The sequence below is a fragment of the Pristiophorus japonicus genome, chromosome 1 (assembly GCF_044704955.1).
Source record: "Pristiophorus japonicus isolate sPriJap1 chromosome 1, sPriJap1.hap1, whole genome shotgun sequence".
Taxonomy (NCBI): Eukaryota; Metazoa; Chordata; class Chondrichthyes; family Pristiophoridae; genus Pristiophorus; species Pristiophorus japonicus.
Genome location: NC_091977.1, coordinates 139,856,045 through 139,883,095, shown reverse-complemented (window position 1 = coordinate 139,883,095; position 27,051 = coordinate 139,856,045). Strand labels below are relative to the sequence as shown.

Genomic DNA, 27,051 nt, shown 5'->3' with positions numbered 1-27,051 from the left:
ATAAATGTGAGGTTATCCACTTTGGTGGTAAAAACAGAGAGACCAGACTATTATCTGAATGGTGACAGAATAGGAAAAGGGGAGGTGCAACGAGACCTGGGTGTCATGGTACATCAGTCATTGAAGGTTGGCATGCAGGTACAGCAGGCGGTTAAGAAAGCAAATGGCATGTTGGCCTTCATAGCGAGGGGATTTGAGTACAGGGGCAGGGAGGTGTTACGACAGTTGTACAGGGCCTTGGTGAGGCCACATCTGGAGTATTGTGTACAGTTTTGGTCTAACTTGAGGAAGGACATTCTTGCTATTGAGGGAGTGCAGTGAAGGTTCACCAGACTGATTGTCGGGATGGCGGGACTGATATATCAAGAAAGACTGGATCAACTGGGCTTGTATTCACTGGAGTTCAGAAGAATGAGAGGGGATCTCATAGAAATGTTTAAAATTCTGACGGGTTTAGACAGGTTAGATGCAGGAAGAATGTTCCCAATGTTGGGGAAGTCCAGAACCAGGGGTCACAGTCTGAGGATAAGGGGTAAGCCATTTAGGACCGAGATGAGGAGAAACTTCTTCACCCAGAGAGTGGTGAACCTGTGGAATTCTCTACCACAGAAAGTTGTTGAGGCCAATTCACTAAATATATTCAAAAAGGAGTTAGATATAGTCCTTACTACTAGGGGGATCAAGGGGTATGGCGAGAAAGCAGGAAGGGGGTACTGAAGTTGCATGTTCAGCCATGAACTCATTGAATGGCGGTGCAGGTTCGAAGGGCCGAATGGCCTACTCCTGCATCTATTTTCTATGTTCTATGTTCTATGACAAGGGGGGGATAGTTCACCATGGTCACAGTCACATCGGATGTGATTTGTGACTTTGATGAGGACTATTTCAGTACAGTGGCAGTGGTGAAAACCTGATTGGAGGTATTCAATAATGGAGTTGTGGGAAAGATGGGCATGGATTTGGAAGGCGACAACACATTCAAGGACTTTGGAGAGGAAAGGGTGGTTGGAGGTGAAGCGTAGTTTGCAAGGACAGAGGGTGGGTTTTTGAGGACAGGGTCGATGACTGCAGATTTGAAGGGGAAAGGGAACAGTCCCCGAGGAGAGAGAACCATTAACTATCAGCTAACATGGGGGTGAGGAATGGACGATGGGTAGTCAGAAGTTTGGTGGAAATACGGTCGAGGATGCAGGTGGTGAATCTTGTGGTCAAGATGAGCTCGGAGAGGGCACGAGGGGTGATGTGAGAGAAACTAAAGAAAGATGTGAGTTCAGGGCTGGGGCATGGGGGATCCTCTGGGGAAGTTTGGCCCAATGGGCTAGGAGAAGGGAGCAAAGCAACAGAGGCAGCTGAATGAATGGTCTCAATATTGGTGATTAAAGAAGGCTATGAGCCCCTCTCATTTGTTGGAGGAGGCAGGGGAGAGGGGTTTAAGAAGTCGATGTTTAGTGGAGAAGAGAAGTCAGGGTGTAGGGGGGTGGTGGTGGTGGTTACCTTTGCCTTCCTTGGGATAGTTTAAATCTAGATGTATAATCAGATTTGATATTACACCCACAAGATGCGTGAAGAGCCAATTCACAGTTGAAATTTAAAGTTGGGTCCCATATTAATTTAATCAAAATAGGCAGCACTCTTATTTTCAATAATTTTCCTAACTTCTTTACTTCCCTTTCTTTCCTTGTCCTTTCTCTCTTCATCTCTCTTCCTTGCTTCCTCTTTCCACTTCCTTCCTCTCCCACATCCATCCTTCCTTCCCATTTTCCTTTGTTCATTTTTTCTTGATCTCACTTTTTTCCTTTTTATTCCTTACTTTTTCACTTTTCCTTATTTTCTTCCATTTTTCCTTCCTTTTTTTCCTCTTATTTCCTTTGGTCTTTTACTTCATTCCTTCCTCCTTTCCCTCGCTTTTCTCCTCTTCTATTTTTCTGCTTTTGGATGCCCATAGCATGCACACAATTTTCTAACCATGGCAAAGGGTGGTGTGTTTTATGCCTCTTTAACTGTCCACTGAGGGATGTGTCCGAGGGTACAGGTGAACACGAAGCCGTAAAGCTGTACCCCTTCCCTTTTGGTAAATTTTCAAGCTCACAGCCAATTTGCCCAGGTTGAGAAATTATCAAGTGGGAAAATTGCATCCCTAGCCTTCTGTGGCGCAATGCATTGATGCAACTTTTATTTTGTATCGCTGGTTTGTCAAATTTTTAAGTCAAACCTTTCAGCAGATTGCACCGAGTTCAGCTTTGAGGATTGAAAAGTAACCAACATTTTTCCATTCTAGGAATTCGTCTCTTGACGGGCTCCAATTCTTTACAGCTTTGGTCCAATGGGAATCTGGAAATAAATATTAATGAAGAGGAAACTACAGATGAGACAGATCCAAATGAAGTTGGTGATTGGCGATGCATCTGGGAGTCTAAGTAAGGGAGCATTATAGTTTTTATTCGTTAGATGCAAGTTTTGTCTTCAAGATTTTGGTTCTAAGTTGTAACCTGCTGAGAAGCACTATAATGTAAGCTAAAATAGTTCTTTGAAAATTAATCCTATTAAAATTGAATTCCTTATTGAAGAGTTAGAATCATAGAATGGTTGCATAGCGTTTGATGCTTACATAGAATCATAAAATAGTACAGCACAGAAGGAGGCCATTAGGCCCATTGTGCCTGTGCCGGCTCTTTGGTAGAGCTATCCAATTAATCACACTCCCCTGTTCTACCCCATAGCTTTGTGAATTTTTTCCCTTCAAGTATTTATCCAATTCTCTCTTGAATGTTATTATTGAATCTGGTTCCACCATTCCTTTCAGGCAGTGCATTCCAGATCATCATAGCTTTCTGTGTAAAAAAAAAAAGTGTTTCCTCATGGCATCTTTGATACTTTTGCCAATCCCCTTAACTCTGCGCCCTCTGGTTATCAGACCTACTGCCAATGGAAACAGTTTCTCTTTATTTATTCTATCTAAATGTTTCATGATTTTAAACAACTCTGTCAAATCTCCTCTTGGCCTTCTCTGCTCTAAGGAGAGCAACCTCAGCTTCTCCAGTCGATCCACGTAACTAATCCCTCATCCCTGGAACCATTCTTGTAAATGTCTTCTGTACCCTCTCCAAAGAATGTACACCCTTCCTGAAGTGTGGTGCTCAGAATTAGACACAATACTCCAGCTGGGGCCAAACTAGTGTTTTACATAGGTTTAGCATAATTTCCTGGTTTTTGTACTCTCTGCCTCCATTAATAAAGCCAAGGATCCCATATACTTTTTTAAAAAAACAGCCTTCTCAACTTTTCCTGCCACCTGCAAAGATTTGTGCACAAACACCCCAGGCCCTTGCACCCCCTTTAAAATTGTACCATTTTCGTTTATATTGTCGTCCCCCCATTCTTTGTACCAAAATGTATCGCCTCACATTTTTCTGTGTTGGATTTCATCTCCCATGTGTCTACCCATTCCATCAGTCTGTCTATGTCCTCTTGAAGTCCATTACTATCTTCCTCACTGTGTACTACTATTCCAAGTTTTGTGTCATCTGCAAATTTTGAAATTGTGCCCTGTAATCCTCAAGTCCAAGTCATTAATGTAGATCAAAAACAACAGTGGTCCTGAACCCTGAGGAACACCACTCTATACCTCCCTCCAGTCTGAAAAAACAGCCATTTGCCCCAAATCTGTTTCTATCCCACAGCCAATTTTGTATTCATGCTGTTACTGCCCCTTTTATCCCATGGGCTTCGATTTTGCTAACAAACCTATTATGTAATACTTTATCAAACATCTTTTGAAAGACCATACACAACATCAACTGTACTGCCTTCATCCACCCTCTCTGTTATCTCATCAAAAAACTCAAATCAAGTCAGTCAAACATGATTTCCCTTAACAAATCCTTGCTGGCGCTCGTTTATTAGTCCACACTTGTTGAAGTGGCTGTTAATTTTCTCCCGGATTATTGTTTCTAAAAGCTTCCCCACCATCGGCGTTAAACTGACTAGCCTGTAATTGCCAGGTTTATACTCCTCTCTGTTTTTGAACAAGGGTGTAACATTTGCAATTCTTCAGTCCTCTGGCACTACCCCGTATCTACGGAGGATTGGATGATTGTGGCAAGCAATTTCTACCCTTGCTTCCCTCTGCAGCATAGGATGCATCCCATCAGATTTGGAGACTTATCCACTTTAAGTACTGCCAGCCTTTATAGTACTTCCTCTTTTATCTATTTTTATCTCATCAAGTCTCCCAGCAATCTCCTCGTTTACCGTAGCTTTGGCAAAGTCTCCTTCCTTGGTAAACACCAATGCAAAGAACTCATTTAGTACCTCAGCCGTGCCTTCTGCCTCCATTTTGATCCCGAATTGGCCCCACAGCTCTTAACAACCTTTTAATATGCATATATGTAGCTTGATCTACAGATCTACTCATTCATTTTCTTTTTAGTGTTCAACATTCATATGCTTAAATTCTGCATCACTGTTGGAACTTAAGTACATTTCTGTCCCTAGTGGGAAGGATTTCCTTGGAAATATTCAGAGGAATAAATGCAATTCTTTAGAACATTACTTCAATTATCTTTAACGTTTTTAATTCAGAATTTAAATAAAAATCATGTTGCTAGAATTCAAATTTTGATGGTGATCTCCAGGCATTCATGATTGAAAATAATACATATTTGCTGATTTAATTTTGATTGTTTTCAAAAATTACATTATTTCTTGGAATGTTTGCGTTTGTTAGTACTGGACACAGTGAATTACAAAAACAAAATTCAGCAGATTCAAATAAATTCCTTGAAGAACTGAAAGCAAGGAATTGTTGAATTAAAATGAACAAAAGTACAGTATTAAAGTTGATGCTGTATTCAAGCATCAAATATAAACCAAGCCATTAAAAAAAACATAAATTGTACCTAGTATCAAATATGGAGGAAACTGAGGTATGGAGCTAATACTGCACATGCTATGTGCCCCCATAAAGGCGCATCTTCTGTCAACATTGGAATGAAGACACCAATGGCAAATGATTCATAAATTTTACTGCAACAAAGGCACAAAAACACTCTAACCAAAATAAAACTATACAATATACAATGTTATGTTGCAGGGCACTAAACAACAATGAAACGGAAATCTGATTGCAACAATTCAAACATGGAATTGTAGGAAAGGTGGGCATTGATTTGGGAGGCAACTGCACTTTCAAGGATTTTGGAGAGGAAATAGAGGTTTGAACTAGGTAGTAGTTTGCAAGGAAAGAGGAGTCGAGACTGTTTTTGAGGAGATAGTTAATGGTGGTTTTGAAAGGGAGGAGGCAGTAACTGAGGAGAGAGATCTACCGACAAAGCAGCTAGTAACAGGTCCAGGATCTTGTGGACAAGATTTATTTGCGTGAGGGAGATGGAAGAGAAACTGGAGAAATGCTTGGGTTCAGAGCTAGGGCAGGTGAGAACCTTGGAGGAGGCTAGGCTTGATGGGCAAGAGGAAGGGGAGATGCAGTAGAGGCCGCGAAATGGATGTTATCCGTCTTAGTCACAAAGTAGTCCATATGTCCTCATGCTTATTGGGGTTGAGGGTAGATAGAATAGGGAAGAGAGATTTAAGGATATAAAAGGGGTCAGAGGGTCTAGTAAGGAAGAGGAACTGAGGGAAATCTTTATTAGTCGGGAAATTGTGTTGGGGAAATTGATGGGATTGAAGGCAGATAAATCCCCAGGGCCTGATGGCCTGCATCCTAGAGTACTTAAGGAGGTGGCCTTGGAAATAGCGGATGCATTGACAGTCATTTTCCAACATTCCATTGACTCTGGATCAGTTCCTATGGAGTGGAGGGTAGCCAATGTAACCCCACTTTTTAAAAAAGGAGGGAGAGAGAAAACAGGGAATTATAGACCGGTCAGCCTGACCTCAGTAGTGGGTAAAATGATGGAATCAATTATTAAGGATGTCATAGCAGTGCATCTGGAAAATGGTGACATGATAGGTCCAAGTCAGCATGGATTTGTGAAAGGGAAATCATGCTTGACAAATCTTCTGGAATTTTTTGAGGATGTTTCCAGTAAAGTGGACAAAGGAGAACCAGTTGATGTGGTATATTTGGACTTTCAGAAGGCTTTCGACAAGGTCCCACACAAGAGATTAATGTGCAAAGTTAAAGCACATGGGATTGGGGGTAGTGTGCTGACGTGGATTGAGAACTGGTTGTCAGACAGGAAGCAAAGAGTAGGAGTAAACGGGTACTTTTCAGAATGGCAGGCAGTGACTAGTGGAGTGCCGCAAGGTTCTGTGCTGGGGCCCCAGCTGTTTACATTGTACATTAATGATTTAGACGAGGGGATTAAATGCAGTATCTCCAAATTTGCGGATGATACTAAGTTGGGTGGCAGTGTGAGCTGCGAGGAGGATGCTATTAGGCTGCAGAGTGACTTGGATAGGTTAGGTGAGTGGGCAAATGCATGGCAGATGAAGTATAATGTGGATAAATGTGAGGTTATCCACTTTGGTGGTAAAAACAGAGAGACAGACTATTATCTGAATGGTGACAGATTAGGAAAAGGGAAGGTGCAACGAGACCTGGGTGTCATGGTACATCAGTCATTGAAGGTTGGCATGCAGGTACAGCAGGCGGTTAAGAAAGCAAATGGCATGTTGGCCTTCATAGCGAGGGGATTTGAATACAGGGGCAGGGAGGTGTTGCTACAGTTGTACAGGGCCTTGGTGAGGCCACACCTGGAGTATTGTGTACAGTTTTGGTCTCCTAACTTGAGGAAGGACATTCTTGCTATTGAGGGAGTGCAGCGAAGGTTCACCAGACTGATTCCCGGGATGGCGGGACTGACCTATCAAGAAAGATTGGATCAATTGGGCTTGTATTCACTGGAGTTCAGAAGAATGAGAGGGGACCTCATAGAAACGTTTAAAATTCTGACGGGTTTAGACAGGTTAGATGCAGAAAGAATGTTCCCAATGTTGGGGAAGTCCAGAACCAGGGGTCACAGTCTGAGGATAAGGGGTAAGCCATTTAGGACCGAGATGAGGAGAAACTTCTTCACCCAGAGAGTGGTGAACCTGTGGAATTCTCTACCACAGAAAGTAGTTGAGGCCAATTCACTAAATATATTCAAAAGGGAGTTAGATGAAGTCCTTACTACTCGGGGGATCAAGGGTTATGGCGAGAAAGCAGGAAGGGGGTACTGAAGTTTCATGTTCAGCCATGAACTCATTGAATGGCGGTGCAGGCTAGAAGGGCTGAATGGCCTGCTCCTGCACCTATTTTCTATGTTTCTATGTTTCTATGTTGGTAGGGAAGAAAAGAAGCTTGGGGTTAACTTTGTTCTTCAGGATGATCTTGAAATAGCGACCAGTTTTGACACAGGACAGTGAGGCCTGATAGCACACGTTCTTGTAAACCTCAGACTCAGTGAGCAACACCACAGGATATCTACTAGTGTTGTATATATTTCTCTCTTGTGCGTCTGTTGTTTGTCATACCTCTGTCTTACAATATCTCCATTAATGTGCAAAACATTTCAGGTTTGAATAAAAATGCTGGCAGTATAATGGAGAGATATTGTTAGAAATGGTGTAAAAACATTATCAACATTCTCAGATGACTCGGTAGGTAAATGCAATGCATGGTGTGGTCCAAAATCCTGGAGAGCAGGAAGGTCTTAGCTGCTTTCAGCCAAGATGGGTACTATAAATATTTTTTTTGTGGTCAAAGGAAAGGGAAAAATCCCTGCTCCTGTTTGCTACTGGCTTCTGACAATCACTGTCCGGCCTCTTGCTGGAGAAATAGCCATTTGGGCAGAACATATGACGCACGCTGCAGGAGAGGAAGAATAAAAGAACATTAGGAGGAAGTCTTGTTCACTTGCAGAGAACCAAATTGGTTCACTTTTCTGGAGGGAGGATTGTTGCATCTACTTATTGGTGCTTTAGTTTCTTGCATTAATTATGACAGTAATAGTTTCTGTGTGATAAATGTTTGTTTCCAAGCCTGTATGACCTTATTGATGACCCTTGGTGACTTGTATTTAAAATAACTATATAAATTCTTTGCATTTGAATTTCCAACATTGTTTTTGGTCTTTTTGTGTTCTCTCTTTTTCATTATCCTCATTTTTCATCCTCCCTCCCTCACTGAATAAATATACCACCTGTTGTAATGTTGAGGCATGTAGATCAGGTAGCTAGAGATTGCATTCCTGCTTTGTGCTGAATTGGCTGATTACAATTCATGTAACAATTGGTGTCCCTTGGCAAGCATGAAGGATAATTAGTGAGCATTGCTCCCAATTCTTAGCCTGCTGAGAAATGGGCTGTCTAAATAATGCCCAAGGACAGGATCGAGCTTCAATGTGATGCCTCATGATCGAATAGCAAGTCACATTCACTCTACAGGCTCAAATATGAGTCATAACTTAGGTTTTAAATGATGCTGAAGTGGTCTTTTTTATTTTTTAAATACCCCAAAATATTTTACACTCTTTTCCATATGTTAAATGGAATATATAGGGGGAAGTTGTGTAATACATAATTTGCCCTACTGAGTGTGTTCTTCAACATAGGCCAACTAACAAATGTGAGAATGTAATTTCCTTTCGCCTTGTTGGTGCTTTGCTATTTCTTTTGTTTACTTGCACTGTAATGTTTGCTTGTTTTCTTCCTTTTTGCCCAACATTTCATAGTCTCAATCCACAGGCACATTTGAAATGAGCTCCAATATTTTAGGTTAAAAAAACTATTTCAGGTCTTGGGTCTTAGCTTTTGGATTGGTGTGATATAGAATGTTAATAATTTGCATTTACAGATATCTAAGAATGTTAATTTGCTTTTACAGGACTGCATCTCCCATCCATCTGTTAAAGGTGTCTCCAGATGGTGAATTTTTTGCGACTGTGGGAAAGGTAGTTGTATTATTTCTGTTTGGTTGGATAGAATATTGGTCTAATGCATGATATATTTTTAGGATGGTTTATTTGATTTTGCTTCAAATAAAACAGCTCTCATAAGTGTACTTAAAATGCTCGTGAAGTTGAAATGGCTCAGTTGAGAAGTTACAGATTAAGCAATGATGTTTTCATATAATAAAACTCCAGCCGTGAAAAACGTAATTGTTGCACAGATTGCAGATACTGAAATTTTCACTTGAGTAAATCAACCACAATTCCACAGTTTTCAATTTGATTAAGTGCATTATTACAAAGATTTTGTTAGTTGGCAAAACCGTCAACAGAATAAGGTCCTGCTGGTCTATTGCAAACAGAAAATAATTTGACAGTTTACATTATTAACTAACTTTGTATTTCTTCCTTTTTGCAAGCATAGCAAATTCTCATGTCAGTCTTTTAGCCTTCTTTATTATTCTAATAAAAAAAGAATTGTACCATGATTTGAAAAGGAGCAATTTGTTGTCTGACAAGATGGTCAGTTTAAAAATCCATTTGAATGGGTGGCGAATTACTTACAAGATGACTGTTATTTGAATTTGGGTGATTAAACCTTAATTAATTTGAATTGTTTTCTGTCGAGAAATAATTGCTGAATAATTTTTAATCAGCAAATATTTCATATTGAACTCTTGCTAAATATTAAGTTAACAATATGTTATGGAAATTAAGTATAGCTGACCATAAAACATTGTGTTTTGGCCAAACTCATTTATCACAGGTAGATTTTCTAAAATGTCATCCACATGCACCAAGTCAGTCATTCCATTGTATGAATAATAACTAGATAGCACAATGTGAGAAATTTGGAATAAAATTGTCTTGGTATTGCAGCTCCGTGACATGCTAATGCTTTTGTGAAATGAATGAGAAAAGGAACTTATTCCAAAATGCTGTGTCTTTATTTTTAAAAAAAAGAAGTGGTTCAGAGCACTGCTAGAAACACATGCAGTGGAAACCAGGAAAGTCTTGCATTTTACTGTATGTATGCATTCAGAACTATATTGCAGAAGTTGCAAGTAGTGAGTTGGAATATGATTTATAGTGGAGCACTGTTCATTTTCTATTTCCCTGACATGATACCAGATATTCTGCTTTGGAGAGATGTCACACGTAGCGCCTTTTAATGTAGTAAAACATTTTGTGATGATTCACAGGAGCAAAATCGAGCAAAAAAATGACAGAACCAATGGGGGAGCTATTAGGAAAGGTGACTAAAAGTTTGGTCAGTGAGGTAGGTTTTCAGGAGGGTTTTCAAGGAGAGCAGAGGTTGAGCGAGGTAATTCCAGCGTTCAGGGCCGAGACAGCTGATGGCATGGGCGCCAGTGATGGGCGAAGAAAGTCAGGAATGCACAAAAGGCCAGAATTGGAGGAACTCAGAGTTCTCGGAGGGCTGTCGGGTTGAAGGAGGTTACAGAAGATGGGGAGGGGTGAGGGAGAAAAGGAATTGATGGCCAATCTTGATACGAGAGATAACCCAAAGCTTAATCGGAAGGATGAGGTTTAAAAAGGTTTTTACCGGGTGCAGAGAAGCTGAAAGGTTTAGGAATGTTGCCCCAGAGAAAAGGACGGAAGTAGTTGAAGGGAGTGGTGATGCACAGAAGGCCAGAACTAGAGGACCAAAGGGTGCAAGAAGAGACCTAAGACTAGAGGATGTCAGGGGAACACCATGGAGATTAAATTGACTGCTTTAGGAAACGGGAACAATGGAGATTTGCAAGGAGGGAAAGCTGACTGAGCAAGATTTGATATGGCAGTTGTGTTTTCAATGAGCGGAGATTCTGGAAGGAGAAGGATGGAAGTCCATCAAGGAGAACTTTAGCAAAAGAAACAAGTCAAGAGGTGACAAAAGCTTGGATATGGTATTTGATAGCAGTGGGAGAGAAATCTGGTCGGATGTAGGTAAAGTTGCAGAGCTGGAAGTAAGCAATTTTGGTGATGGGACGTTGAATATGAAACTCAAATTAAACAGATGCTGAGATTTCATTCAACCTGAGGCCAGAGGGTGGGATAGAAACAGAGTTAAAGGAGCAAAGTTTATGCCAGGTACCTGAAAATAATGGCTTGGATTTTCCGATTGTTCAGTTGAAAGACATTTTGACTCACTTAATATCAGCAGACAGTCTGACAACACAAGGTGGTCAACGGAAATGTGGAAAGGTAGAGCTGGGTACCGTGAGCAAGTGTGTGGAGGTTAACCCCGATGCCTGAAAATGCCTCAAGGCACAGTGCAGACATGAGGAAAAAAAGAAGGCTTAAAGATAGATCCTTGGGGAACTGAGGTTACTGTGCTGGAGCCATTGCCGAAGATCTGCTGACTGCTTTGGGGCAAGTTGAAGTGGAATCACACGAGTGCAGACTCACTAAACTGGACAACAGAAAATGGCATGAATAAATGTATTTAAAGCTATGGAGAGGAAAGGAAGGATAAGGCACTGCAGTCATAGAGGTGCAAGGTGCTTTAAGCAGGCTGGAAGCTGTACTGAAAGAATACAAGCAGAGATGGAAGAGGTGGGCAAGAAGCTCGAAGTCAAATACCTTGCAAGGTCGACTGGGTGAGGCATTCCTTTGTATTGGCCTGATTGATACCTAGGCTGCAACCGAGTGGTCAGTTCAGTTTTATTCTTTTTCTTTCTAGTGGTTTCATGCTACTAAATGGCTTGCTAGTCCACTTCAGGTGGTAGTTACTCATGGAGTCAACTGGAGTCACCATGAGGATGGCAGATTTTCTTCGCTAAAGGACATTAGTGAACCAGTTGTGTTTTTTTAATGACAGTCACTCTGACTCTTATTAGTTTTATTTACATTTTTTTTAAATAATTGAATTCAAACTTTCAAACTTCTATGGTGGGATTTGAACTTGCACTCTGGATTATTAATTCAGGCCTCTGGAATACAAGTCTAGTAACATAACCACTACAATACTGTACCTATCCGTTAAATTTAAGAGTATATAGTCTGAGGAAATTGCATTGGCAGCTAAATTTCATTGCACATATAAAATGCATGATCAAAATGCTTTATTTATAGCTTTAAATGGGTCAGACTCTGTGCTGCTGAGAACAGTGACTAATAGCATAGCTGCATCATTTTATATCTTTACTGAGCATGAAAATAAAGGCAATTACAATTCTTTTGAGAACCACAGTCACAGCAATATTTGTATTTATTTCTGAGACTGATGTGGAATTGTTCAATATTTTCAAGTAAATTCGATGTAAGTGGTCATTCTTTTCATTGATATTTGTGGGATCTTGCTGTGTCCACAAATGCACCATGCTTGCCTACGTAAGTCACTCTACCTTCAGTAATGAATTCTATATGCTCTTTAAGATGCTTCTAAAAGATATGATGACTTCTCACATATATCTAATTTATAGTCCTGAACATATTCAAGAGATTTGCAGATGAGGGAAAATAACTTGATAAAGTTGCCACTTTATATCCATAGTGATTTCAGTCTCGAGCATATTTTATGGTAGTAAATTTTCAAGTCTGCACATAGAAACCAAGAAATTTAGTGATGTTGGAGTATTGAGGAGTAGCAACAGCATCCCAATTTCTAATGATCCTGCATGATTCTTTGATGGAAAACTGATCTGCGTATACGCTGGTCTAAAATCGATGTATACTTTTCAGGAAATAAGCATCACAATATTTAAGATAGAGAGGGCAAGTGGGAGCCATTTGATTTCTACCAAGGTGCAGACAGTGTCATCATGAAAGAGAAACTGGATTCTCAAGAACAAAGAATGTGTGTGTGGCGTAGAATGCGTTCACCCATTATAGAAATGAACATAATAGATTTAGAGATATGTGGCAAAAGAAAGAGCCATTGATGTTTGTTTGAGCATGGTGGAAAAAACAATTGGATCTTTTCACTTATGAAAATAAAAGTTTTCTCCAAATGTGCATTTGAAACCAAACTGTTTCTGAAGCACTAACCAAAAATTAAACCGGGTGGTACTGAATATGTAACCGATAACTCCTCCATACTACAGTTGTCTGTTGCACTCAGTGGGTAGCATCCATGCTAGGCTATGTTTTTCATCACCGGTGGTGTCCAAGCCATATTGGTCTTTCGCCGTACTTCAACACCTTCCCCTCCTTTGAGCACCCACCTTTTTTCCATCTCTTATATCTATTTAAAATTTTCACTGTTGATGGCTTCATGTCATGGATTAGCCGCAATTGAAGCCGTTATCTTGAGCCACACCACAAACTCTGCACCCATGCCACTGATTCCATCCCCTCGTAGTGAAGGATCCTCTTGGGAACAGTGATCATAGTGTTGCGTGTGTAAATAAACAGACTAACTGAGAAATGTAACTCGCTGTGTCCTTTTATAGCAACTTCCAAAATGGTGTCCCTGAACCAGCATGTTTACAGCAGTGTGTGAATAGCTCCCGCAGGGCCCTAATGCCTGTCTAGTGTCCTGTAACAAACACGTAGAGTATGATCACAGCGTATTTCCCTCCTTTTGAAAACACAGTCTATGAACAGACAAAGTTCTTGAGCTAGGCAGGTCATGTTCTGAAACGCTGAGACCGGCATGGAGCTTGCAGTGTCTGATTGAGGTTTTCGGTTGGGAAACAGAATGGTGCCTCTGTTCCATCCTGCTAGTCTATTTGACCTGTGAGTTGGAATCAGTCTACGAGCGTTTCATCATTGAGCTTGTAGGTGTGAGGGCTGAACTTTCACCCAATCTGTTTTGGAGGCGAAAGTGAAGGTGCAAGCTTATGACAAATTCAGATGGAAGGTGAGAAAGTTGGATCTCAAACCAGCATACTAAGTTTAAATAAAGGAGACTATGAAGGTATGAGGGCAGAGTTGGCTAAAGTGGACTGGGAAAATAGATCAAAGTGTAGGACGGTTGATGAACAGTGGCATACATTTAAGGAGATATTTCACAACTCAAGAAAAAAATATTTCAGTGAGGAGAAAAGGATGTAACAGAAAAGATAGCCATCCGTGGCTAACTAAAGAAATAAAGGACAGTATCCAATTTAAAAACAAGGGTATACAAAGTGGCCAAAACTAGTGGGAGGACAGGAGATTGGGAAGCTTTTAAAAGCCAACAAAGAATGACACAAAAAATGATTAAGAAAGGGAAGCTAGACTATGGAAGTAAACTAGCACAAAATATAAAAACAGATAGCAAGAGTTTTTATAGGTATATAAAAAGGAAAAGAGAGGCTAAAGTAAATGTTGGACCATTAGAGGACGACACCAGGGAATTAGTAATGGAGAACATGGAGATGCCAGAAACTCTGAACAAATATTTTGTATCGGTCTTTACGGTAGAGGACACTAACAATATTCCAACAGTGGATAGTCAAGGGGCTATAGGTGGGGAGGAACTTAACACAATCACAATCACTAAGGAGGTGGTACTCAGTAAGATAATGAGACTAAAGGCAGATAAATCCCCTGCACCTGATGGCTTGCATCCTAGGGTCTTAAGAGATGTAGCGGCTGGGATAGTGGATGCATTGGTTGTAATTTACCAAAATTCCCTGGATTCTGGGGAGGTCCCAGCAGATTGGAAAACTGCAAATATAACAGCCCTATTTAAAAAAAAAAAAAAAAAATGAGGCAGACAAAAAGCAGGAAACTATAGACCAGTTAGCCTAACATCTGTGGTTGTGAAAATGTTGGAGTCCATTATTAAAGAAGCAGTAGCAGGACATTTGGAAAAGCATAATTCAGTCAGGCAGAGTCAGCATGGATTTATGAAGAGGAAGTCATGTTTGACAAATTTGCTGTAATTCTTTGAGGATGTAATGAGCAGGGTGGATAAAAGTGGATGTGGTGTATTTGGACTTCCAGAAAGCATTTGACAAGGGGCCACATAAAAGGTTACTGCACAAGATAAAAGTTCACGGGGTTGGGGGTAATATATTAGCATAGATAGAGGATTGGCTAACTAACAGAAACAGAGTTGGGATAACTGGTTCATTCTCTGGTTGGCAATCAGTAACTAGTAGGGTGCCGTGGGGATCAGTGCTGGGACCCCAACTATTTACAATCTATATTAACAACTTGGAAGAAAGGACCGAGTGTAACGTAGCCAAGTTTGTTGTTGATACAAAGATGGGAGGAAAAGCAATGTGTGAGGAGGACACAAAAAATCTGCAACAGGACATAGATTGGCTAAGTGAGTTGGCAAAAATTTGGCAGATGCAGTATAATGTTGGAAAGTGTGAGGTCATGCACTTCGGCAGAAAAAAATGAAAGAGCAAGTTATTATTTAAATGGAGAAAAATTGCAAAGTGCTGCAGTACAGCAGGACCTGGAGGAACTTGTGCATGAAACACAAAAGGTTGGTATGCAGGTACACCAAGTGATCAGGAAGGCCAATGGGATCTTGGCTTTTATTGCAATAGGGATGAAGTATAAAAGCAGGGAAGTCTTGCTACACTTATTTTGGGTATTGGTAAAACCACACCTTGAATACTGCATACAGTTTTGGTTTCCATATTTACAAAAGGATATACTTGCTTTGTAGGCATTTCAGAGAAGGTTCACAAGGTTGATTCCGAGGATGAGGGGGTTGACTTATGAGGAAAGGTTGAGGAGGTTGGGCTGCTACTCATTGGAATCCGGAAGAATGAGAGGTGATCTTATCAAAACGTACAAGATTATGAGGGGGCTTGACAAGGTGGATGCAAAGAGGAGACTAGAACTAGGGGGCATAATCTTAGAATAAGGGGCTGCCCATTTAAAACTGAGATGAGGAGGAATTTCCTCAGGGTTGTAAATCCGTGGAATTCGCTGCTCAGAGAGTTGTGGAAGCCGGGACATTGAATAAATTTAAGACAGAGATAGATAGTTTCTTAACCGATAAAGGATTAAGGGATTATGGGGAGCGGGCAGAGAAGTGGACCTGAGTCCATGATCGGATCAGCCATGATCGCATTAAATGGCGGAGCAGGCTCGAGGGGCCATATGATCTCCTCCTGCCCCTATTTGTTATGTTCTTATGACTACAGTTTGGGCGCTTAACTCTGACCCAATCTCCGTTCTTCAGTTGAGGCTTTTGAGCACGTCGTTTTGTGTCAGTGTACGACTTCGCTTTTCGTTGGCATTCAGAAATCTGGGATGCAAGTGTGGTTATCTTCGCAAGTTTGGCTGGGGGTTTGAGAATATCCAGTAGTCAGCGAAGATTTCGCCCAATCATGAGCTCAGAGGGTCTTCCCCGTTAGCGAGTGCTTTGTCGAACAATATGTGCGAAGTATGATTTGAACCGCTTTGTCGAATGTTTGGCCTGCTGTGAGATTGACTTTCAAACCCTCTGACGACGTGGTTAAAATGCTCAACACCTCCATTGCTTTGACGATTGTACTGAGCAGTAAGGCGATGCTCGATAGCATGACTAGTGAGGAAATCCGCAAACTGGTTGAACACAAACTGTGGTCCATTGTCAGTGATTATGATCTCTGGGAGGCCCCACTCAGTGAACATACGCTGCAGAATAGTGACGATCATTGATGAGATCACTGAACTTGTTGTAGCGATTTCTGGCCAAAACCACTGGTGCTGAGGAGCTGCTTCAACTGGACCGAAGATATCCAACTGAAGTTGTTGCCATGGTCTTTGTCGCCATGGAATGGGCTTCATTCGCGCTGGTCGGATGTTTTGGCCTTTTCACTCCGACTACATGCTTCGCAGTGTGAGACAAACTCCTTCATGCGAGTGTCAATCTCAGGCCACCATACTGAATCGCGACATCTCTGCTTCATGCAGACAATGCCAGGGTGTCCATCGTGTGCTAATGAGAGAATCATTCTTGAAGCGACTTGGGAATTACTGCTCGATCACTAGAAGCTAGGCAGCCATCGTTCCAAACGGAAGGTTTTCAGCTCTTCCGGAATTTGCTTAGGCCACTCAGTTTGGAGGAAATGGCACACGTGCTGGAACGTAGCATCATGCTGTGATTTGGTTTTGCGTTCGTTACAGGATACCAGGTTTCTGATGGACTGAGTGATGATCATCGTGACATGTGTCATCGTTTGTGAACACATCAGCACCAGAGTCCGTAGCAAGTGTCGAACGGCTGAGCATGCCAGCTACATGGTGCGACTGCCAACGATGTACTGTACATCAGAGTTATATTGAAGGCGATCTGACCATCATTCGTAGTCGTCTGTGCTCAGATCCAGTTGTAGCGAGTAGCGAAGTTATCGCTTGGTGATCCGTACGGAGGGTAAATTTCCTGCCATAGAGGTAGATGTGCCAGCGTTCACATGCGTAGATGCTAGCGAGTGCTTCGCGTTCCCCTGCAGAGTATTTACGTTCTGCAGACGAGAGCGTGCGAGAGGCAAAGATGACAGGGCGTTCCAGGCCGTCAATCCATTGTGAGAGCACAGCATCCATGGTGACGTACGTAGTGACATTCGGATCAAAATGCGCAAGGATAGGAGAGGATGTGATTTTCTCCTTAGTGTGGTGAAAGCCTGAACCTGGGAATTTGTCCATTCCCAAGGGAGGTCCTTGCGCAGCGGAGGTTCGGCAATGTGAGCGTAGTGCAGTACGAACTTTAAATAGAAGTTGCAAGTACAGAGGAATGATGAAAGTTTTTTAATGTTGGTAGCTTCCTGCATTCGCTGGATTGCGTTGACACCTTGTGCTGTGACTGTAGCCCAGAAAGTTTATTTCTCCAGCAGCGAATGAACACTTATCAGCATTAAGTGTAATGTTATGTGTTGCAAATCTAGCCATAACTGCGTGAAGTCTCTGGTCATGTTCTTCCATTGTCCATCCATGGATGACGATATCGTCAAGCAGATTGAGGGCCCCCTCTATGCCTGCTAGCATAGTAGTAACAATCTTCTAAAATGCATTTGGTGCAGAAGATAGTCCGTAAGGCGTGCGTCAATACTGATACAGACCAACATGCGCCGTGAATGCCGTGAGCAATTTGCTGTCCTCCGCTAGGGGTATTTGCAGGGAACTGCGGCACATGTCGAGTTTCGTAAAAACTATTGACCCGTGGAATTCTGAAGACAGTTCATCAATGGTAGGAAGAGGGTACTTGTCGGGGATGATGGCCTTGTTGACCCTTTTCAGGTCGATGCATAGGCGGATCTCCCCATTTTTATGCCAAGCAATGATTAAGTTCGAGATCCAGGGTGAGGGGTCGATGCTCTCAATGATTCCCTGAGATTTGAGTCGTGTTAATTCTGCGGATACTTGGCCGCGAACCACGAATGGGAGATGGCGAAGTCTCTGCATAACCGGTTTGATGGAAGGGTCAGCGCGGGAATGATGGCAGAATTTTGTTGTCACTCCAAACCCTGTGACGATTGAAGAATACTGCTTGTCAAAGTCCCACCATGTACACAGGTGTGCCAGTTGTGTCGTAAACCTTGAACCCAAGCTTGTCAAAAAGGTCAACACCATGAGGCGTCGTCCCTTCGCGACATGAAAGGAAAAGTTCTCTAATGTTATGTCCTTGTAGTATATCGGGACAGATATGACCCCAAGTATCTCAATTTTGGAGTCTGAGTACACATGTAGAGTGGAAGTTGCGGGCTGCAGTTGACAGTGTGTGAATTGGGTTTTGTACACAGCCTTGCTCAATATGGAGACTTTGGCTCAAAGGTCAATGAGGAGGCATATGGGAGTGCCGTCAATGTTTACATCACAGTCCTTGAATTTGCCTGAACCGATGTGCGAAATGTCATTAACGGTGTAAACCACACTGGGTTCATCACTAATTGGGATTGTCCACATGTCGAATATGCTGTGATGAGCGACAGACACTAGCAAAATAGTTCATTTTACCACATGCAGAGCATTTCTTCCCACGGGCAGTTAGGACTCTTGACTGAATGTGATTTGTCCCCACAGTTAAAGTAGTCGAAGTTAGGCACGCAATCCATAGTGAGTGGCTTATTACTAACCCTGGGTCTCTGCTGTGATTTCCGCTTTGGACGAGCGCCTTGCACATGGGCTATAGCTGCAGTCTGCTGCACAGGGGTAGCAGGGGATCTGATCGCTTTTGAATCTCACAGCACTGAATCGATTTGGATGGGCAAATTAGTTGCTTTGTCCAATGTCAATTTGTCATCCTCCATTAGCAAGTGTTCCCGAATGCAGGGGAGCATTGTTCCTGATCATTCCTCAGGTGAGTTGCCCCAAAGTTACATGTAGCGGCCAGTTCAGTTCATGAAATTATATACTGTTTGGTTCACCGTTCCCTTGTGCCCTTTGACAAAATTTGTATCTCTCCATCATGACACTTTTCTTTGGCATAAAATATTTCTCTAGGGCGCTTACCGCTTTGTCGTAGGACTCCATGTCTTTGATTTGGCCAAAGATGCGTTGGCCTTTTGTGCCGAGGCAGTGGATAAGTATTGCACAGCGGCGAGCTGGTGTTATGTTGTCGCCATCTAACCCACTCACTCTTGTGTACGTAGAAAAGCTATTTTATCCACCTCGGCCACGGGATTGGAGGGTCCCCGGGAATGGAGAGGAAAGGGAGGTGGGGGGGGGAGGGGTGTGAGGGAGGTTAATTTGATTCATCCTCATCGCCAAATTATGTTTGTGGACGTAAATAAACAGACCTAACTGAAACAGGAGAAATGTAACTAACTGCGTCCTTTATGGCAACTCTCAAAATGGTGTCCCATAACCAGTATGTTTACAGCAGTGTGTGAATAGCTCCCGCAGGGTCCTAATGCCTGTCCTGTAACTAACAAAGAAAGTATGAACACAACACACAGCGTGGTAGAATTTCAAATTCAGTTTGAGGGTGAGGAAGCTAGGTCTCAAACTAGTGTCCTGAACTTAAATAAAGGCAATTACAAAAGTATGAAGGCAGAGTTGGCTGAAGTGGACTAGGAAAATAGGTTAAAGGGTAAGATGGTAGAAAAGTAGTGGCAAACATTTAAGGTGATATTTCATAACTCTCACCAAAGATATATTCCAGTGAGAAAGAAAGAAAGAGAAGGATGAACCATCCGTGGCGAAATGAGGAACTAAAGGTTGGAATCAGATTGAAAACAAAGGCCTGCACTGTTGTGAAGAATAGTGGAAGGCCAGTGGATTGGGAAATTTTTAGAAACCAGCAAAGGACGACTTAAAAATGATAGAGAAGATAGCTTATGAGAGTAAACTAGCAAGAAATATAAAAACAGACGGTAAGAGCTTCTACAGGTATATAAAAAAATAGAGTAGCTAAAGTAAACATTGGTCCCTTAGAGGATGAGACTCTGGAATTAATAATGGGAAACAGGGAAATGGCAGAGACTTTGAACAAATATTTTGTATCAGTCTTCATGGTAGAAGACACCAAGCATCCCAATAATAATAGATAATCATGGGGCTATAGAGAAGAAGGAACTTAAAGCAATCACTATCATTAGATAAAATTGCTAGGCAATCTAATAGGACTAAAGGTGGACAAATCCCCAGGCCCTGATGGCCTGCATCCTAGATGTTATGTATTTAACCCCTTGTAACCTGTATGACACCTGACCACAAGAGGGTCCACCTGTTGGGAGTCCCAAGGGATCCTAGCATCCCTTGGGAGCATGGTATATAAGCAGTTCACCCACGAGGTACTTGCACTCTTATGTCTTATTAAAGGAGCTAAGGTCACGCTTGCTCATTGCACACATCCTTTATTATGAGCGTACCAATAGGGTCTTAAAAGAAGTGGCTGCAGAGATAGTGTATGCATTGGTTGTAATCTAATAAAATTCCCTGGATTCTGGAGAGGTCCCAGCAGATTGGAAAACCGCAAATGTAACGCCCCTATTTAAGATGGGAGGGAGACAGAAAGCAGCAAACTATCGATCAGTTAGCCGAACATCTGTCATTGGAAAAATACTGGAGTTCATTATTAAGGAAATAGCAGCAGGACATTGAGAATATCATAATGCAGTCAAGCAGATTCAGCATGATTTTATGAATGGGAAATCATGTTTGACAAATTTTCTGGAGTTCTTTGAGGATGCAACGAGCAGGGTGGACACAGGGGAACCAATAGATGTGGTGTATTTGGATTTCCAGAAGGCATTCGATAAAGTGCCACATAAAAGGTTACTGCACAAGATAAGAGCTCACGACAAAAAGAAAACTGTAACTAGTGGGGTGCTACAGGAATCCGTGCTCGGGCCTCAACTATTTACAATTTATATTAATGACTTGGATGAAGGAACTGAATGTAATATAGCCAAATTTGCTGCTGATACTTTCCCACCTATCTTTTGTAAGTTGTGAGGAAGATGCAAATAATCTGCCAAGGGATATAGACAGGCTAAGTGAGTGGCAAAAATTTGGCAGATGGAGTAAAATGTGGGAAAATGTGAGGTTATCCACTTTGGTAGGAAAAATAAAAAAGCAAATTATTATTAAAATGGGGAGAGATTACAATATGGTGTGGTACAGAGGGATCTGGGGGTCCTTGTACATGAAACACAAAGTTAGCATGCAGGTACAGCAAGTCATTAGGAAGGCAAATGGAATGTTGGCCTTTATTTCAAGAGGGATGGAGTATAAAAGTAAGGAAGTCCTGCTACAACTGTACAGGGTGTTGGTGAGACCACACCTGGAGTACTGCATACAGGTTTGGTCTCCATATTTAAGGAGAGATATATGTGCATTGGAGGCAGTTCAGAGAAGGTTCAAGAGGTTGATTCCAAAGATGAAAGGGTTGTCACATGAAGAAAGGTTCAGCAGGTTGGGCCTATACTCATTGGAGTTTAGAAGAGAGGTGATCTTGAAACGTATAGTATTCTGAGGGGGCTTGACAGGGTAGATGCAGAGAGGTGCTTCCCCTCGTGGGGGGGGGGGGCATAGTTTCAGAATAAGAAGTTTCCCATTTAAAACGGAAATGAGAAGGGATTTCTTCTCTGATAAGGTCGTGAATCTTTGGAATTCTCTACCCCAGAGAGCTGTGGAGGCTGGGTCATTGAATATATTTAAGATGGACATCGACAAATTTTTGAATGATAAAGGAATCGAGGGTTATGGGGACAGGGCAGGCAAGTGAAGTTGAGGCCAAGATCAGATCAGCCATGATCTTATTGAAACATAGAAAATAGGTGCAGGAGTAGGCCATTTGGCCCTTTGAGCCTACACCAACATTCAATAAGATCATGGCTGATCATTCACCTCAGTACCCCTTTCCCGCTTTCTCTCCATACCCCTTGATCCCTTTAGCCGTAAGGGACATATCTAACTCCCTCTTGAATATATCCAACAAACTGGCATCAACAACTCTCTGCCGTAGAGAATTCCACAGGTTAATGACTCTCTGAGTGAAGAAGTTTCTCGTCATCTCGGTCCCAAATAGCTTATCCCTTATCCTCAAACTGTGACCCCTGGTTCTGGACTTCCCCAACATCGGGAACATTCTTCCTGCATCTAACCTGTCCAGTCCCATCAGCACTTTGTGTTTCTATGAGATCCCCTCTCATTCTTCTAAATTCCAGTGAATACAGGCCCAGTCGATCCAGTTTCTCCTCATATGTCAGCACTGCCATCCCGGGAATCAGTCTGGTGAACCTTCACTGCACTCCCTCAATAGCAAGAACGTCCTTCCTCAGATTAGGAGACCAAAACTGAACACAATATTCCAGGTGAGGCCTCACCAAGGCCATATACAACTGCAGTAAGACCTCCCTGCTCCTATACGCAAATCCCCTAGCTATGAAGGCCAACATGCCATTTGTCACCTTCACCGCCTGCTGTACCTGCATGCCATCTTTCAATTACTGATGTACCATGACACGCAGGTCTCGTTGCACCTCCCCTTTTCCTAATCTGTCACCATTCAGATAGTTTGCCTTCCTGTTTTTGGCACCAAAGTGGATAACCTCACATGTATCCACATTATACTGCATCTGCCATGCATTTGCCCACTCACCTAATCTGTCCAATCAAAAAGGGCCACATTAGAGCAAAATTCTAAAGGGACAAAGTGTGTTAAAATGACAAGCCTGAAGGCTCTGTTCCTTGATGCGAGGAGTATTTGTAATAAGGTGGACGAATTAAATGCGCAGGCAGCTATTAACGAATATGATATAATTGGGATTACGGAGACATAGCTCCAGGGTGACCAAGGCTGGGAACTCAACATCCAGGGGTGTTCAATATTCAGGAAGGAGAGACAGAAAGGAAAAGGAGGTGCGGTAGTGTTGCTGGTTAAAGAGGAAATTAACGCAATAGTAAGGAAGGACATTAGCTTGGATGATGTGGAATCTGTATGGGTAGAGCTGCGGAATACCAAAGGGCAGAAAACACTAGTGGAAGTTGTGTACAGACCACCAAACAGTAGTAGTAGTAAGGTTGGGGACAGCATTAAACAAGAAATTAGGGATGCGTGCAATAAAGGTACAGCAGTTATAATGGGTGACTTTAATCTACATATAGATTGGGCTAACCAAACTGGTAGCAGTACGGTGGAGGAGGATTTCCTGGAGTGTATTAGGGATGGTTTTCTAGACCAATATGTCAAGGAACCAACTAGAGGGCTGGCCATCCTAGACTGGGTGATGTGTAATGAGAAAGGACTAATTAGCAATCTTGAGCGAGGCCCCTTGGGGAAGAGTGACCATAATATAGTCGAATTCTTTATTAAGATGGAGAGTGACACAGTTAATTCAGAGACGAGGGTCCTGAACTTAAGGAAAGATAACTTCGACGGTATGAGACGTGAATTGGCTAGAATAGACTGGCGAATGATACTTAAAGGTTTGATGGTGGATAGGCAATGGCAAACATTTAAAGATCACATGGATGAACTTCAACAATTGTATATCCCTGTCTGGAGTAAAAATAAAACTGTGAAGGTGGCTCAACTGTTGCTAATTAGGGATAGTGTTAAATCCAAGGAAGAGGCATATAAATTGGCCAGAAAAAGCAGCAAACCTGAGGACTGGGAGAAATTTAGAATTCAGCAGAGGAGGACAAAGGGTTTAATTAGGAGGGGGGAAATAGAGTATGAGAGTAAGCTTGCTGGGAACATAAAAACTGACTGCAAAAGCTTCTATAGATATGTGAAGAGAAAAAGATTAGTGAAGACAAACATAGGTCCCTTGCAGTCAGAATCAGGTGAATTTATAATGGGGAACAAAGAAATGGCAGACCAATTGAACAAATACTTTGGTTCTGTCTGCACGAAGGAAGACACAAATAACCTTCTGGAAATACTAGGAGATCGAGGGTCTAGCGAGAAGGAGGAACTGAAGGAAATCCTTATTAGTCAAGAAAATGTGTTAGAGAAATTGATGGGATTGAAGGCCAATAAATCCCCGGGGCCTGACGGTCTGCATCCCACAGTACTGAAGGAAGTGGCCCTGGAAATAGTGGATGCATTGGTGATCATTTTCCAACAGTCTATCGACTCTGGATCAGTTCCTATGGACTGGAGGGTAGCTAATGTAACACACTTTTTAAAAAAAGGAGGGAGAGAGAAAACGGGGAATTATTGGCCGGTTAGCCTGACATCAGTAATGGGGAAAATATTGGAATCAATTATTAAAGATGTAATAGCAGCGCATTTGGAAAGCAGTGACAGGATCGGTCCGAGTCAGCATGGATTTAGGAAAGGGAAATCATGCTTGACAAATCTAGAATTTTTTGAGGATGTAACTTGTAGAGTGGACAAGGGAGAACCAGTAGATGTGGTGTATTTGGACTTTCAAAAGGCTTTTGACAAGGTCCCACACAAGAGATTGGTGTGCAAAATTAAAGCACATGGTATTGGAGGTGTAATGTATTGACGTGGATAGAGAACTGGTTGGCAGACAAGAAGCAGAGAGTCGGGATAAACGGTTCCTTTTCAGAATGGCAGGCAGTGACTAGTGGGGTGCCGCACGGCTCAGTGCTTGGATCCCAGCTGTTTACAATATACATCAATGATTTACATGAAGGAATTGAGTGTAATATCTCCACGTTTGCAGATGACACTTAGCTGAGTGGCGGTGTGAGCTGTGAGGAGGATGCTAAGAGGCTGCAAGCTCGAGGGGCCAGATGGCCTACTCCTGCAACTATTTATGTTCTTGTGTTCTCCCTGGCCACTCGCAGGTTGAACCAGGCTGTTCACAACCTCAGCATCCTATTTAATCCCAAACTGAACTTCTGACCACATATCCTCTCCATCATGGAGATGACCTATTTCCGCCTCTGTAGCATCACCCGCCTCTGCCTGAATCCATCTGTTGCTGAATCCCACACCATTGCCTTTGTCACCTCCTGCCATGACTATTTTGCTCTCCTGGTCAGCCTCCCATCCTGTACCTAGTTTAAACTTCAATGCATCCAAAACTCTGCTGCCTGTGTTGTATCCCACCAAGTCTTGCTCACCCCTGTCCTTGCTGAACTACGTTAGCTCCTGGTTCCCAACGCCTCAGGTTAAAAATTCTCATCATATTTAAATTCCTTCATGACCTTGCCTCTCTCTATCTTTAACCTCCTACAGCCCTACAATCCCCCAAAACACTGTGCTTCTCGGACACTGGCCATTTGTGCACCTTCCCCATTGCCCCAGCATTGGCTGTGCCTTCAACCATGTTGGCCCTGTTCTCTGGATTCTCTCCCCATAATCACTCTTGACTCTCGCCTCTCTTTTCCTTGAAAACCCTCATTAAAACCCACTCTTTGGTCAAGCTTTTGGTCACCCCTGCCTAATATCTCCTGTAGCTTTGCATCCAGTTTTGTCGAACTCTATTCAGAGACACCATGGGACATGTTTCTATATTAAAAGTGCTATATAAATGCCAGTTGTTGTAGATGTTATGCTTTGATACTTAAGGACAACTTTGGTGTTGGCCATCATTAATGATTGATACATCCGTATAGAAAGAATTCTCTCCAGCAATTATTTACATAAGTCATTTCCATTTTTTCACTCATACATTTCTTTGACAAGGCAGCCAGTAACTTTACTTTGTATTAACAGGCCACCTTAGAATATGCAAAAGGAATATAAAGCAGAATAACTATTGACTGTTAAATTTGTGTGTTTCAAGTTTAAAAAAAATAATTGCAGTTACTGATAAAATAAGTATTGAAATATGATGTAGTGGATGCTGTGAAAATATCTACAGTATTTAGATAAATGCACATTCCATTGTGTGAAAAACATGTTTTAAATCAAATGTTAAAAATTGGTTTTCTTTCTCTCCTGCTCCCCTACCCTCACAGGATGACTGTCTTGTGAAAGTGTGGTACAATTCCAGCAGTTGGCAATCAGCAATGATGACGCCGGTCACACCTGTGGACAAGGGAGAAGGAGATATTGATTTTTCCTTTGTATATTTAGCCCATCCTCGAGCTGTAACAGGATTTTCTTGGCGGAAGTCCAGCAAGTACATGCCAAGGTTAGCTGAATACTTGATAAGACCAATCGATGCATTACCACTGCAAATGCTAATTTTAGCAGGTAGCAAATGTGTGGAGATATAGGTAGTCTTGTCTTCTTCCCAACATCATAAAGGTTAGGAGTGAGAAAAGCTATCGAAGCTCACTACTCAGCTGTATTTTAAATGGCCTTTAATCTTTTTTTGTCCCCACTCTTTTGCTTCACAACATTTTTCCAAACATTTTTTACTCTCCGTTTGTAAATTTGTTATCTCGTACCATTCTGTTTTTTTAAAGTATCATTCTGAGCGTATCTTGTCTGTCTTTGCTATTTAATATTTTGTATATCTCAATGAGGTCCCCCATTTGCCACCTTTTTTTCTTAACTGTAGAGCTTTACATTACATGGTAATATGTTACATTTTTTTGGCATGCCTTTAGATCTTTCCACTTTTCCTGCCACTTTTTTTTCTCTCTTCCCTATTTGTTGCTTTTTTGCTGATATTGGGACAATTACAGTTTTGTGTAACATTAACACCATACCTGATGTTTAGTCAGGTAATCCAGGTAACTGCAACTGTATATAGTGTATATAATATAAAAACAGAGAATGCTGGAAATCTCAGCGGGTCAGGCAGCATCTTTGGAGAAAAAAACAAAGTTAACGTTTCTGGTCAATGACACTTTGTCAGAACTGCCGAATGTTCGAAACGAGCAGATTCTTAAGCACTGAAGGGGGAGGGGAAGAAAGAACAAAAGGGAAGGTCTGTGATAGGATGGAAGGCAGGAGAGATTAGAGAGA

The 27,051-nt window shown here is 41.9% G+C and overlaps 1 protein-coding gene across 1 annotated transcript in view; it reads left to right on the top strand.

Annotated features, from left to right (window-relative positions):
• LOC139253580 (dmX-like protein 1) overlaps nucleotides 1-27,051 on the top strand; it is a 200,946-nt gene that overhangs the window by 68,131 nt on the left and 105,764 nt on the right. The window contains exons 5-7 of the mRNA XM_070873611.1: nucleotides 2,279-2,417; nucleotides 8,828-8,894; nucleotides 26,094-26,269. Of these exons, the coding sequence (XP_070729712.1) occupies nucleotides 2,279-2,417; nucleotides 8,828-8,894; nucleotides 26,094-26,269 (382 nt within the window). The remainder of the gene's footprint in view (nucleotides 1-2,278; nucleotides 2,418-8,827; nucleotides 8,895-26,093; nucleotides 26,270-27,051) is intronic.